Below are 15522 nucleotides of genomic sequence, written 5' to 3'. Positions count from 1 at the left end.
CTCTTCACAGTTCTGTTCATATGGCAAGGTTCACCTTACTAAAAGAAGCCAGACAAAAAAAGTAACATATTACATGACTCCACTTATATGAAAGTGACTAGTAAATCAAATGTAATTACAGCAGTCACCCTTATCCACAGGGGATACATTCTATGACCCCCAGTGGATGCCTGAAATTGAGGATAGTATTGAACCTTATATATACTACCTTATATTTTTTTTCCTATACATACATACATACATACATACATACATACATACATACATACCTATGATAAGATTTATTTTATAAACTAGGCACAGTAAGAGATTAACAATAAAATAGAACATTAAAAAAACATACTGTAATAAAAGTTAGGTGAATGTGCATATGGTAGCTCTCTCTCAAAATAGCTTATTGGACTGTACTTATCCTTCTTGTGATGATATAAGATGATACAATGTGATGAGAGGAAGTGAGGTGAATGACTTTGCTCTACAAGAGGCCAAGAAGAGTGTCCCAACCTAACCTTCTGCCAAATTGAAGTAATCTTATTTACATTATTGACTTTATTCAGCTCTCTCCTGATACAGAGATCAATGTTTTGAAAATAACTTATTCTACTGCTAAACAACTGAATACTTCATTGAATCTTTTTTTTTTTTCATTGAATCTTAATAGCTTTATTCAATCTCTATTTGTGCCGGGGGCTGAAGTATTTATAGTAAGCCCAAATGTGTACTGCTCTAATTTTCTGCAACTATTTTCAATTTTGCAATCTGGAGAAAAAATATGTCTACTCATTCTTTAGAAAACAATCTCTGAGGTATTTTTAGACAACTTTCGGGAGTCCCTTAAGTCTTCATTTTTCCAGGTTCTATATTCAATTCTGCCATTCATTAACATTCTTCTTAAAATTGCATAGCCAGAACCAAAAACAACATTCCAAATGATTTCTAATAAGACCTAAACAGTCTAAATTAATTGTCCCAAGATATGTGAACATTTTTCTTTTATGAATGTAGTTTAAGACTACATCAGCATTGTTAATAGTTATGTAACATTGACAGCTTAAGATTACAGAAAACAGAATCATTCAAGTCTATTTTACCAGCAACTCAGGTCTTCCAAATTTATAGCTTAAGCAATGCATTTGTCCACATTCAATTTAAATATGGGCTAAAAATTCACCTTAGAATAAAGGAGATGTATCTATTTCCTCATCATAGAAAGCTCCCCGTCTCTATTTTTAGCTTGACTAAGCAGCAGACTAATCAACCAATCAATCATTTATTTTTTGCTTATTTTATCTATGGGAAATTGTACTCTTTTAATGTTCAGTTCTGAAGAAAATCACATCATTAGAGGCAGTGTGGTTAATTAAATGAATCACTTACGGTCTTAATCAGAGAGAAAAGAAGAGAGAACATAGAAGTGGTGAAGAAATAGTGTTTATTCCTGAATCTTTTAGGAACCAGCAATGCAAAAACTCAAGTTTTCCTTTGAACATTTGTTTTCTCAGCAGCAGCAGTGGTGCCAAGCTATAGAGAGGATGGGAATTTCTCTATATCACTTATATCAGTTTTAAGAAAGAGTTATAGCACTCTAGTTCTCCCCGTTTTTAAGATATCTCAATTTTAAAAAATATAGCCACCAATTTGTTTCTAGGTTTATAAAACTTGATATAAAAACTCTTGGGAAGCAAGAAATGCTACATGTTCTAAGTTTCAGATACAAATCTGAAGATCATATTAGTGAATTCTCTATAACTTCTCATATGATAAGATTTATTATAATCAGCTAAAAATTAGAGAAGGTAAGTCTTTTTGAAAAATTTTATCTAACATACTAGTGGTCTAATAAGTGGTTAGAAAGGTTCTTTCCCACCTGCATAAGTACTTAGAATGTTCATTTTTGTCCTACAGATTTTAACCATGAGTGTCACTTCACAACCATGTATCCCTTTCTCAGAAATGGTGAAAGAGCTAAGTGTTTGAAATTACCTTGAGTGGTGAAGTTGAAGAGTGCAGGGGTGTCTCGCCCATTTGGTAGTTTGACATTTGGGTCCCGTAATTCATCAAAAAATGAATGTGCACAAGCTTCCAGTGGTGTCAGTCGGGCAGTTGGTGTGTATTCCAACAGACGGCTACACAGTGCAATTGCCTCTGGTGGAGTTCGGGGTCGGAAAACCTGCAGTAAAAAAAGGGAAAAAACAATTAATGTTTTTTAAGAATCTTAGCAATTTATCCAGATTACTGAGAATTCTCACCACATACAAAAACATGGTTGCATTTGTGAAAGTAACCTTCTAGAATGAAAAGAGTTAACTTCATTAAAGACTATATGCTAATTAAAGACTATATGAGAAAAGCTCAGAGAAAAAACTAGAAGTGGGAAAAAAATCTATATATGCTAGTCATAAAGCAGAACAATTTAACATGCACACCAAATATGACAGGCACAAGAGAAAGGGTGAATTCTGGAGGCAAAAACACAAAGAATATAAAAAAATTTTAAAGGAATATAATTTTTTTTTAAAGTTTTGACTGCAGTGACAGTAGATAAAAGTTTGCCTCTTTTGTGTGATTTGTAGTAGAACAACTATTGATAATGGAGAGAGCACATTTCAAATCTGGCGATCAATATCTTTTAAAAAAGAAAAGCTATTTAGTCTAAGTCTATAAATGTCAATGATTTTATATAATCTTGTTAATAAATGGAATCTATCATTATTTGAAGAAATTCCTGAATATCTAGAATTTGACAAAATTTCCAAAAATTGTTTTCTCAAGTAGCTATTTCTTATGAACATGGCCAGATTACCCTCAATTGTATGAATACTCTAGGGTTTTTTTAATCATGAAGAGAGAAATGCAGTTTTCATTAAGAGCCATTAACTCACAGAAAAAGTCAATTGAAGCAAAATGCAAATAAATTAATTTGCTTAAAGGAATAGAAAGCTTTCTACTTACCTATGTCTTAAAATCCCTAATCAATACATAAAACTATGAAAATATACTTCATCTTAAATTATGGACAGTTAGAGAATACAAACGAAAGGGGAAAATAAAACTTAAAAAAAAAAAAAGTAAACACTGGCCCTGGCCGGGTAGCTCAGTTGGTGGTTAGAGCTTTGTCCTGAGCACCAAGGTTGGAGGTTCAATCCCCAGTCAGGGCACATACAACAAAGAACCAGTGAATTGCATCAATAAGTGGAACCGATTGTTTCTCTCTAAATCAATAAATTTTAAAAAGTGTGCTAAAAAAATGAAACATATATCTCTTGATAGGAAGAACATAGACTCAAACAGAAGCAGTGGTGGAATTAACAGACATAAAAAGAAGCAGAAGTGCCCTGGCCAATATGCTCAGTGGTTGGAGCATCAGTCCTCGCACCAGCGGGTCACGGGTTTGATTCCCGGCCAAGGGTCAGCCCAGTCGGGTGTGTGCAGGAGGCAACCGATTGATGTGTTTCTGTCACATCAGTGTCTCTCTCTCTCTCCCCACTCTTTCCCTGTCTTCCACTCTCTCTAAAAAACAAAGGAAAAAAGTATCCTTAGGTGAAGATTAAAAAAAAAAAGGCAGAAATGTATAAATGGAGGGAAACAGACCCACAAGTGAGCAAAGGATGTGTAGATTGTGACATGGCATGGAGGAGCCTGGGAGGCTAAGGTTTCCTAATGAGAATGGTTCATGTAAATCTGGGCATTCACTTAGACTAAAGGTAGGAGAACTAGTCACTATTACAGGGCTCATTAGATTTCAAGAGACCGGAAAAAAAAAAAAAAGTACTTTGTACAAAGAAAACCTTTTTTTCTTCTCGTTTTTACAAAAAGTTTATTATTAATAAATATATTTTCCATGGAAACTGAGAAACTGATTTAAGCAGGATCTCATGGATTTATTTTAGAATAGTGAAGGCCTTGGTAATTTATTTGGCTATGTTAGAAAACCCTCTGTAAGGTAAAAAACAACAACCTACTTTATCTTTTATTCTTTTGAGTGACCTGACTTGCCTCAATCAAGAAAACCCAACGTTACTGTATTATTTGAAACGTTTAGATTTTCTACTGTTCTTGGTCATTTTTTCCTCACATGCTCCCAGCCAGGACCATAATCAAACTCACATGTAAAAGAAAACAGTCAGTAGGAAAATTCAAAAAATTTTTAATAAAAATATTAAGCACTACTGACATATTTTATCCCTGAGTACAGTTTACACTTATTTGACAGCATATGGATTTATTTTGCTAGCTAGTATAATAAAAAATGCTTCTGCACCAATATGGGAGGCACATAAGTAGAATTAAAAGTAGAAATAAGTATCTCCTGCTAACATTCAAATGTCGGGTAGCTGGACAGTGAGTGTATTTTAAATTAAAAAACTTCCTGTTATATAAATGAAGATTTTGTAAAGCTATTAATAAATCACTATTGTAATCTTATCTCTGGTTATTAAACAAGAGTCACCCACATCTTTCTGGTAACTTACAGGCTATACGGGACCATCATGTTAGCACTAAGACACATATTAGCCTATTTTGCCAGGGAATCCTAACTTATGGAATCAGATTAAAAAAAAATAAAGGCATTCATTCCAAGAAATGACATTAAAATCAAGACTTAACCTGCCTTTTAAAAAACTATCCATTATTACTTAAAGCCCTTTGAAAGATTCCTGATGAGAAAACCTTTGGCTCAATACTTTATAAAGGTTAAGTGGACATTTATGTGAGGGCAAAAACCAGTGTCTCCTAAAGTTCAGATTTTTAACCGTAATATGGGGTGTGGTAGCAAGCAACTTCCAAAAATTGCATTCCAAACTAGAAAACAACTCTTCTGAATTATCTTTGTGTCTAAAGGAAAGGACACCAGTAACTACTGAAATTTGACTTTTAATAAAGAAGTTTCTGCTTCATTCTTCACTTACTGCAATTGCTTAACATTCAGAACCTTTGGTTCCATGGACCTTCGTCAATATTTATTCTTGTAAAAACAATTTTCAAATCCCATAATTCCTAAACTTCAGTCTAGATGTCAATAAATCACTCAGAAGACTGACAATCTATAAGCAAAACCTGTATCATACAGTGAATGAAAACAGAAATCAGAGCTACCTACATTGTTTTTACTATTACATTCCAAGAATGAATAATTGTTTAGCCTTTCAAAAAGTTTTCCCCCTAGTTTCATAGACCTGCCCTGAAATTTTGGGAAAAAAAAATTAAGTACATACCCGCACTCCTGAGTTGAAATGTCCTGTTCCTGATGAATCCTAAAGATGATAATGCAGTGAAATAATCCAAACAGGGGAAGTCAATCCAAAAGAGAATAGTCCAGCAAGGAAAAATATATCCAATGTTATAAGAAATCCAAGGTGTGGGGGGGACATAGAAAATGTTTATACAGTTATAAACTTTAAACATCAGTCTCCACAGTAGCAAGTCCAAGTTTTAAAAATTATTTCACCACAGTGTATGCAAAAAAATTTTTTTGATTGCGCAATGGTGAGGCACAGTAAAGAAACATTTTAATTTTAATTTATATTATGTTCCAATGCCAGTGCATTTATTAAAAAAATACAAAACCAAAAAAAGTTAAAATCAAAATGAAATCTAGAAGTAAAGTTCCCAAAGTAAAGTGTTTGGTCTTCTATGACCTGGATTCATCATCCATTGACATGGCTGGGAGGGGGCATTTAAGATTGCTTTTAAAGATATGTTCCCAATATGCTAATTTTCCTCTATTAACATATTCCAGTTATACAGTATAAACATTTTTCTTGCTAAATTATTAGTGACAAGAAGAAAGTAATAAATATATTTAATTTGTATTACTATAGATTTCAAGCCAAATATTTCCAATTTGTGTGAGCTAAGAAGGATCAGGCCACCGCGGATTATTCTCCATTTTGGATTGACTTCCCTGCTAAAAGATATTTATTTGCTGACATTCTCATTATCTTAGGACTCTTCAGGAATAGACATTATCACCTCAGGAGTGCGGGTATAAACTTACATTTTCTATTGTGGGCTTTGCCCCCTCATACCCTTGCACCCATTACTTAGGAAATATAAATATATAACATTCTTTCCTTTTTGGAAAAACTCACTGGAAAAAAAATCCTATATCTTTGAGCACTACAAACTCAACACAGTTCCATCTGCAAATATGCCCAATTCACCCACCAAAAGCTAAACAAAAATATATACAATAAACAATACAACTAAGGGACAGTCACAGTTACAGGTGACATGCATAATAATGTACACCAACACCTAGGCACAAAGGAGCCAAATATGCAAGGGAGGTGGTAGGGTCTATTATGTCTAGGTATTGAGAACAAACAATGGCAGAACTCACCAGTAGCTGTGAATTCCCTTGGCTATTCTAAGAGAATTTAACATTCTTTTAGGATAGTTTCCAGTGGGCGAATTAAATATTTTGCAAAAATAAATAATCCGCGGATTACTTTTAGTCTGCAGACTAAAATTTAGTACACGGATTAAAATCCGGCCCATCAGAATAGAAATCTCTCATGAACTAAAACACAACCAGGTGGACAAAAGTAGAAAACCAGACTAAAAAAACTGAGAGCACAAAGTAAGACTCAACTGGGCCAACTAACAATTAGTACGCAGACTAAATATGGCCAGCCAAGTATGTTAGCAAGGCCATGAAGAGCCCAAAACACCCCTGTAGTAACTAAAAACAGAAGTAAATAAATAAAACAAAACAGAACAAAGCAAATAAATAAATAATTGAAAGAAAGAAAAGAAAAAGAAAAAATTGAAAGGAATCAAAACACTGACATGAACTTTCAAGTGATTCAAATACTACCTCACCTGTGCAGCAACGCATTTTCTTAAATTGAAACAAACTCTCATCACAAATACTAATCCATAGAAGAAACTAACAGAAAAAATTAAGTTTTTCAAAAAGGAAGTCTCAGTGATATTGAACAAATGCAAATGAGTCCTTAAATAAAGAATTATTCAAAATAAATTTGCATTTGGATAACTCAAAAATGATAGAGGCAATTTTCCTTTACATGTCCTAGAATAGACTTTTGTCATTAAATATCAAATTTCAACCTGGAGCTAAATGTTATGATTGAACCTTGAGCACTTTAAGATTACCATTTATAAACAGTCATATATACCATACCAAAGCCTACTGTTGATTCTCAGAGCATTAACTCTCAATAATTCTACTGCATTAAACAGCCAACCAGAGCAATGTAAAAATGCCTATGGGCAATGATAATCTAAGTAGAACATAGGACTAGTGCCATGCCTATTCTGAACAGCTATTCCTCCCTAGTTTTGATTGTGATAAATGCACAACACAGACACTGTTCTCTGATTATACACAAAATACACAAGAACCTAATGTTAAAAATGGGTAAACTCTGAACATTCCTAAAGGGCAACCCAAGTATTGGCTCTCAAGTAATTTATTAATCAGTTAAAATTATTTGCAATTTATAAATGTAAATATAGGATTAAAACTGAGAGAATGCCATGGATTTTTCAACAGTTAATTATGATGATTAACCAAGCTAATTAACTAAGATAAAAACTTAAATCTACTTAAGTGCTCACATATAGTACATAATTCATAAGAAACACAAACATCCTTTCCTTAGCCATGATAGAGCTAGCATTAATAAATTTCATCTGTGCTAATTAAAAGGCTTATTGAGCCTTCTTTCATTCTATGTATGTTTTGATATCAGCATTTAACTATGCTATTTTCTCCCTCTAACATCATTCACTGATCAACAGTACTACAGGCTTATACAGAATTATGATTTACCAAAATGTCCACTTATTCAATTTAATAGCTCATTGTTCATGAAATGATTATTGTAGTCAGGCTGACCTTCCTAAGAATAGGGAACTATTTCTTTTTCATTCACACTTCCTCATCTTAAAGGATAGTCCCTTAGGGTACAACAATTCTAACCTATGTACATCTAAGGAAATCCAAATCCCCCTTCAACAGCCCACCTTCCTGGGTCCTTCCATCACCTTTTTCCCTCCACCACCCTCACGGGAGATCTGTCTTATAAAGCCTGCAACATGTGAAACACCTTTGAACACCTAGAACCTACAATCAAGTATATGGTTATATATTAGTGTATATTTATTTGATACTCGCTTCAAACTGAGTCAGTTGTGTCAACTGTAACCTTTTCAAGGACAAGGACTATATATTTTACATCTTTTGCATTCTTTATGGCATCCAGCACAGCACTGGGTTACACAGGATATATGGGTTTTAAAAAACAAATGATAAATTAAAAAATATTCTTCTCTTTAATATTATTCCTCTCCCGTATTGACTGACTACCCTAGAAAGCCTACTAGTTACCAGCAAAGAAATGGGAGCATAGCCAGTGTAAATGGAAAAATGAAGACGTCTACTGATATAGAAAACAATGTTAAAAAAGAAAAGTGATTATTCTAGCACTAATAAAAGATATACGTAGCAAATGCAATAGAAAACATAGTATATTAATGAGAAAAGTGATAATGGATAGTAGAATGTTCAGGGCAGAGGGGGTTAAGTAATAATATAGAATAAAACAGACAAGTGGCAATCATAGAAATCAATAGAAATCCCCAACATAGTTTTATGCTTTCTGTAATACATGTGAGCAAAATGATTAGGGTAAAGAGACTAGAAGAGCTAGATGAAGTAAACCTGCAAAAAAGTTTCTGAAGGCAATTTTTGTTTTGTGCTCTCCATGCCCTGCCTGGAAGTATTTTTGGTAACGTGTTAAACTATAGTTGGAACAGGTAAGCTTACTAAGTGAAAAATACTGCACTGAAAGGCTCAAAAAAAATTGTAAGATTATGAAGTCTTTAAAAAATAAGTATAGCTTTAAGCATAAAGAGTAATTAAATATAATTGTTTAGTCCAGTCTGATTCCGTGATAGCTGAAATGACCTCAGAACCCAATTTTCTGCTTACTCTGTTAGCTAGTTGGAAATGTCAGTATTCATTCATTTTAAAACATATGAACAATATTCTAAGAAATCAAGTATGCAAGGATTAATTTTTGTGGATAATGCATTCTGGGATACTTAATAAAAATGGTCTATGGTCCCACATATCCTACAGACACTTAACTATTAAGTAAGCTACCATGTATGCCAAAAACAGCAACAAACATTTTTAGGTAATTGGACTCATTTTGTTATTACCATTTTGGAAGAGAAATTTCTAAATGCTATAATACATATCATATGACTTGGTACGTATAATCATGGAGAGCTTGAATAATCAGAAAATATTTCACAGGAGAAGTGAAATTTCAGGTCTTGAGAAAAGATTAAAACTTATAAGCAGAGAAAAACATTCTAAATGTGAAAAAAAAAAAAAAAAAAGACAATAGCAGGAGGCAGAAATGACTGTGGCTTCTCCGGGATCCAATTAGGAGACCAGTTTGATTAGACCCAAAAATTCAGCATGATTGCATGCTCCCTTCAAAATGAGCTACAAGCTAACATATTAAACAGCCGTAATCCAATTGAAAGAGTTATATCACTTATGAATTTCATTAATCTGAAAGAATATACAGATATCTGTGTTACCTAACTGATTTCATAGGTTTATTTACTACTGGGATAAAGAGGGAATACTTTTCTTAAATAACTTAGACAAAAGTTAACTGAATTGGGCACTCAAAATGGGGGAGGGGGGGACTCACATCAATCCTATATAATAGAAGAGTAATATACAAATTGACACTAACGGTGGAACGTCCGGTCACTATAATGCGCACTGACCACCAGGGCGCAGATGCGCAATGCAGGAGCTGCCCCCTGGTAGTCAGTGCGCTCCCACAGGGGAAGCTCTGCTCAGCCACAAGCCAGGCTGACAGCTGCGAACAGCGGTGGTGGCCGGAGCCTCTCCCGCCTCCTCGGCAGCGGCAGCTAAGGATGTCTGACTGCCGCAGTCGGACATCCCCCGAGGGATCCGGGGCTGCCAGAGTGATGTCTGACTGCCACCTTAGGCCCGATCCAGCAGGTGGACATCCCCTGAGGGGTCCTGGACTGCAAGAGGGCACAGACCAGGCTGAGGGACCACCCCAGGCCTCTAGTTATACTATAACCTTATTAGAAATCCCTAACCTACCCTAACTAAATATTAACTTTTAAATTTATTGCCTAATTATATGCATTTAAGGGTGAAGGAGCTAGAAAGTTTGAGAAAAAGCCTGGGTTCTATCAAGTTGATGCTTCAGGGTAAGTTAAGAGCAGGACAAGAATTAAATATCTTATTATTTTGGACAGGAAAGGTAGAAATGATTAGGAGCAGAGTAAATGTATACTTGTCATACAAACTGGGGCACTTGAGAGTAAAGGGCCATGCACTTAATAATTACATTGACAAGCATAAATTGGGTATTATGATCACTTATCATTATATCTATATTATGTCAAATTTTCCTAAAGGCAATGAGGAGTCAGACAAGAATTTTAAACAGGAGTGGCAGTATCACGTGCTTTTAAGAAAGCTAACTTTGACAGAGAGGAAAATGTGACGTATGTGAAACCGAAGGAGGGAAATTGGTTAGGAGGTAGGAGGTTGTTTTAACAATTCTATGAAGGCCTAAGTTAAAGTCAGGGCAGTGGAGATAGATAAGACAAATCACAGAACTATAACGGAGGTAGAATCTTTACATTTATTCAGAACTAAAATGAAATAATCCTTTATATGCATACTTTCACAACATTTTCAAAAGAATCCAGAGAAAAAATACAACAGCTAATTGTTATCTTAACAAAAGAAAAAACTTGAGGAACAAAGAAGCAGTGCTTAAACTAGATCCCCACTTCATACCTAAAAGACTATTATATTGCCCTGGTTGGTATTGCTCCATTGGTTGGGCATAGTGCCATGCACCGAAAGATTGCCAGTTTGATTCTCAATCAGGGCATGTGCCTGGGTTTCGGGCTCCATCCCTGGTAGGAGGATTGCAGGAGGCAGCAGATCGATGTGCTGCTCTTCTCTCTCTCTCTCTCTCTCTCTCTCTCTCTCTCTCTCTCTCTCCCCCTCCCCCCCATAAAAATGAATAGAATTTTTTAAAAAGAATATCATTTGGTCCGGCCTGTGTGGCTCAATGGTTGAGCATCGACCCATGAAACGAAACAAGAATATCATTTGACCAGACCTCCATTTTCTAAATGCAGAATCTAAGCATACTCTCTTCTTCCAACCAATTTCCATTTCTACTTAATTCTCAATCTACTTTTGCATCACTTCCTTTTGCTTCCCACCTGGCTTTTATTGTTTGATGTGTACAGCATACACCAATGCAGAGGTCTTTATCTTTCTCACCCCCACTCCCAAGAATATTCCTATTTCAAAACATTAGCACCTATTTCCTTTCCTATTTCCTACTTAAACCACAAATGCTTTCTCAATGAATTAGGTTGCTCTGGCTATAAAGTAATAGGCAAGGGCAACTTACTGGATTTCTAAATTCTCAAGATTCCTGCCATATAACACACCGTGATCATCTCGTGGTCTTGTTCTTCTGTTTGTTATCTTTCCTACATATCTGAATCTCTCACCTCAGTGTTCCCATGGAAGATATTTTCTCTCTTGATTTTTATATCTACCTACTTTTTGAGAACACTGGCTCCGAATCCTGGTGAGATAGCTGTACTATACTGCAGCACAAGAAATCAGGATATCCACAAGCTTCAGGAAATGGGGCTAAAGTGCATTCTAATAAAGCAGCTTTTGTTTCCAGACTGTATTTACCTGACCTCTAAGGACAAGAAGCTCTTCTCTTTAGAAAACTGTATGCTTTTTAAATACATTAATACACATTAATGTATTAAAAAAGAATAATAATAACTCCATTGGCTGCATAGTGGGAGAGCACTTCTCAAGTTGGTGTCTACTATCATAATGGAGAGTAGAAGGGACAGACTTCCTCTACAAACTTAAAATTTTGTGTTTTAATATTGATAATAATCTATTTTTAAAAATCAATGTAAGAGTATCCTGGATCATCTAGATTCATTTAGATGACAGAGCAGTGTCATAAAATTTCTGTGTCTGAATTTGATTTTTTATTTACAACCAAGGTAACACCAACCTAGTTATGTGCACTAATGAGAAATTAACGCAAGTATCCTTATTACATAATAAATGCATTTGTACCAAATGAAACCAAATTATGTCAAGGCACACTATATGAATGAAGAGTTCACAGTAGTTTGAACAGACAAAATGGGGAAAATTGAGTCATTATTCTACACACAGTATAGAATGGAAACCTAAATAAAACAAATAAAAGGATGGGTTTTATATAGATTATTAAAGTTTGAAAAACATTAATGTAAGATACAGAAACATCCGGAACCCACAAGGGCAAAGGAAGGGATAAAGCAAATAAATTCATGACAAATCTTCTGTTGGCTGCATTTTAATTATAATCAATCATTCTTCACATTCCATCCTGGCTAATATTTGAATTGAGAAGCTATAATACAGGGAAAAAAGTGCAGAATGTGACACATACTAATATTGGTGGCAGTCTCGATTTAAAAAAAGAAAATGAGGACAGGACTGTTAAGATTTCATAACCTCAATTTCAGCATTATATTGCTTAGAAACCCTATATTAAGATTAATTTTCTTTGTTCATAAAAAATCTTGCTTATTAAAGAAAATATGGAAATGCAGAAAAAGAAAAAAATCACCCACACTCTTCTAATCTAAACTACTATTAGCATCTTGGAATATGCACCTGCACTCAATAGACAGAATTCTCGTTTTGTTTTTTGTTTGTTTTTCTTTAATATGGTTGAAATCTGAGTACACTACAAACCACTTTATAAGCATTTTAACTTGGAATAATTTTCCTGGATTCAACTCAGCCTCTAAACCCAAAGAGACCACCTCGGATTCTCTGAATTTAGAGTCAGGTGAGAGACCCTAGATATCTTCTGACCCAGATTCAAAATAAACTTTAAGTACAAAGACAAAAGAACATTTTATCTCAGAATATTTAGTGTTTGTTATAAATTAATAAGGGGGGGGGGGCAACATCTTGGTCAGTGAAAGCTATAGCCTATAATTTTGGCACTAAAATACTACTGAGGTCTTTGATTCTAAATAACATATAATCAGTAACAAGAGGATTTTTTGAAGTGAAGAGATGTATTGTGATTATGAGAACTTGAAGGAAAGCAACTGGAATTATAATACAGTTTAGTGAGAGAAAGACACATACTTTGAATCTGGGAAGGTAAGTTATTTCAACTTCAGCCCTAAATTACTTCATCTCATTATAAAAGATCTAAAACCAATTAAGTGAACTCACCAACATTCAAAACAAATTGTTATATATACAGTTTTAAATACAGAACATCTCTGCTTTAAATACAGATTAAAAAGTTGAACATTTTTAACCCACAAAAATATAAAATGAAATATAAGTAAATGGGAAGGGGGAGTGCATAGCACATAACTAGAAGTTTTAAGATCTGGCATTAAACACACATGTGTACACACGAATAAGTTTATTGGCTTTATAACAGCCACCCATTTAAATCTTGGATAAGTGACTTAGTATGTTTGGCCAGAGTTTCTGAATCTGTAAAATGAGGAAGCTAGAGATTCACTCTAGCTATAAATCCTATGGAGACATGTTTTTTCTTGTACACTTAATCTCATAAATTAAACTGAGGTTAAAAAAACACAACACTTTTAATAAAAAATTCTCTCTTAAAAATTATTTCTAATAATTGTCAAAGCAAAAAATAACATTTTCCAGTAAGCTAGTACTTAAGCTCTTAGACTTGGTTCCATCTAATATTGAGGTTGGATTTTTCCAATAGCTAGTGACATCCTGTTATAACATCTATTGCTTTCAATGTATACTCCTAGCAAGATCAAACCTGCTTTTTATCCTTGCTCCCAAAACACCAATAAGAAAGTAAATAAGAGAAGAAAAATATACCATTATCATCTATAATAATGTCTCTATATTAATAGTTTATAAAAGGAATATGTGAAATATGTTTTCAATAGTGTATGATACTAAACTAATAAGCAACTCTATGTAAAGAAATTAACTTCTGAATTTTAAGTAGTCAAAATTGATACATGAATTTTGCTCCTATAAAATTATATATCTTAATGATATAGCTACACTGTCCTCACCCTACAAATAAAAACCCAGGATGGAAACAATTTACTGGAAATCAATGGAGACAAAACTATATGCAGTCAATGAAACACTGAAGTACAACTACCCAACTATCTTTACATGCAGAACTGCTGTGTACTTTGTACTCAGGCAGCTATTTAGTCTCAAAATAGTTTAGTTTAAGAACAATAAAAAACCCAAGTTTTAGCTAACTTGTTAATGTGCTTTTATAAAAACTCTACTTGACTCACCTTAGTCCAAGGATGTGCCTTAATTTGAGGAAATTTGAATTCTGTGTAGTTTGGGTTCATTTCTCTAATTTGCTCCCTTGTTGGTGTCCCCAGAACCTAGACAGAGAAAGCAAGTTATTACCATAACTTTCTATATACTTACAAATATAACATTTATGTTTCAATGTATTGGTTTCATTGGAAAAGGAATTCCAAAGTTATAAAATACAAAACTCATTAGAGCAAACTTTGTGAAAAATGTTTCATTTATTGACTCATGCTATTCTACCCTACACAGGCTTTTAAAATAATAACAACAGGCTTTTACAATAATAATAATGATGATGATGATGATGATGTTATATCAGGGTTGTAAAAAAAGATCACTCAAAAATACTCAAGTAATAACCAGGCATCTTTATTCTATCTAGAAAACAAGCTATTGTAATGATGGCATCTGAAATGAGAATAGCTCTTATTCATTTAGTCAAGTATAGTCCAAAGCTTTATTATCAACTAGAGGCCCGTGCACTCGAGATGGGGGGTGCCTACACTCTCTCTCGAGCCCTCAGTGGTGTACAACTGCAGGTAGTGGGCCTAAGCTGTCAGTTGGACATCCTTAGCGCTGCAGCGGAGGCGGGAGAGGCTCCCGCCATCACCGCTGCACTCGCCAGCTGTGAGCCCGGCTCAGGGCTTCTGGCTGAGCGGTGCTCCCCCTGTGGGAGCACACTGACCATCAGGGGGCAGCTCTTCTGTTGAGCGTCTGTCCCCTGGTGGTCAGTGCACGTCATAGCGACAGGTCGTTACGTTCGGTCGATTTGCGTATTAGCCTTTTATTTTATAGGATAATTGGAAGAGCCATACTTAACCATGGTCATCAATAATTCCACTTAATCATTGAATATTTAGTGATTGTCCCCTGTATATAAGGAACTATGCTATGATATATGGAAGATAATAAAAATAAACCAATAAATTTCTTGCATGATGAAATTACATATTTGTGTGTGGAAAAAGTGTAAGTACAATACAAGATAAAAATTTACTGAGTACTTCATTGCCTCTAGAGCTGCATTTGGGACTGAACAAAGGAAAATATATTGTCCTGGCTCCACAAACAGATGATGGGAAGAA

At 34.6% G+C, this 15522-nt stretch overlaps 1 protein-coding gene across 2 annotated transcripts in view; it reads right to left on the bottom strand.

Moving 5' to 3' along the window:
- The window catches only part of GSK3B (glycogen synthase kinase 3 beta), a 194572-nt gene that overhangs the window by 26293 nt on the left and 152757 nt on the right, over positions 1-15522 (bottom strand). Inside the window, exons 8-10 of one of the 2 annotated variants that reach the window (XM_079766879.1) lie at positions 14410-14505; positions 5217-5255; positions 1984-2170 (exon numbers count right to left, since the gene is read on the bottom strand). In XM_079766879.1, coding sequence (XP_079623005.1) covers positions 1984-2170; positions 5217-5255; positions 14410-14505 — 322 coding nt within the window. The remainder of the gene's footprint in view (positions 1-1983; positions 2171-5216; positions 5256-14409; positions 14506-15522) is intronic. The other variant, XM_079766880.1, reaches the window with a different exon arrangement.

The sequence above is a fragment of the Cnephaeus nilssonii genome, assembly GCF_951640355.1.
Source record: "Cnephaeus nilssonii genome assembly, chromosome: 3".
In the NCBI taxonomy this organism is placed as follows: domain Eukaryota; kingdom Metazoa; phylum Chordata; class Mammalia; order Chiroptera; family Vespertilionidae; genus Cnephaeus; species Cnephaeus nilssonii.
The sequence above is the reverse complement of the archived record's forward strand: the minus strand, read 5'-3'. Positions and strand labels throughout refer to the sequence as shown.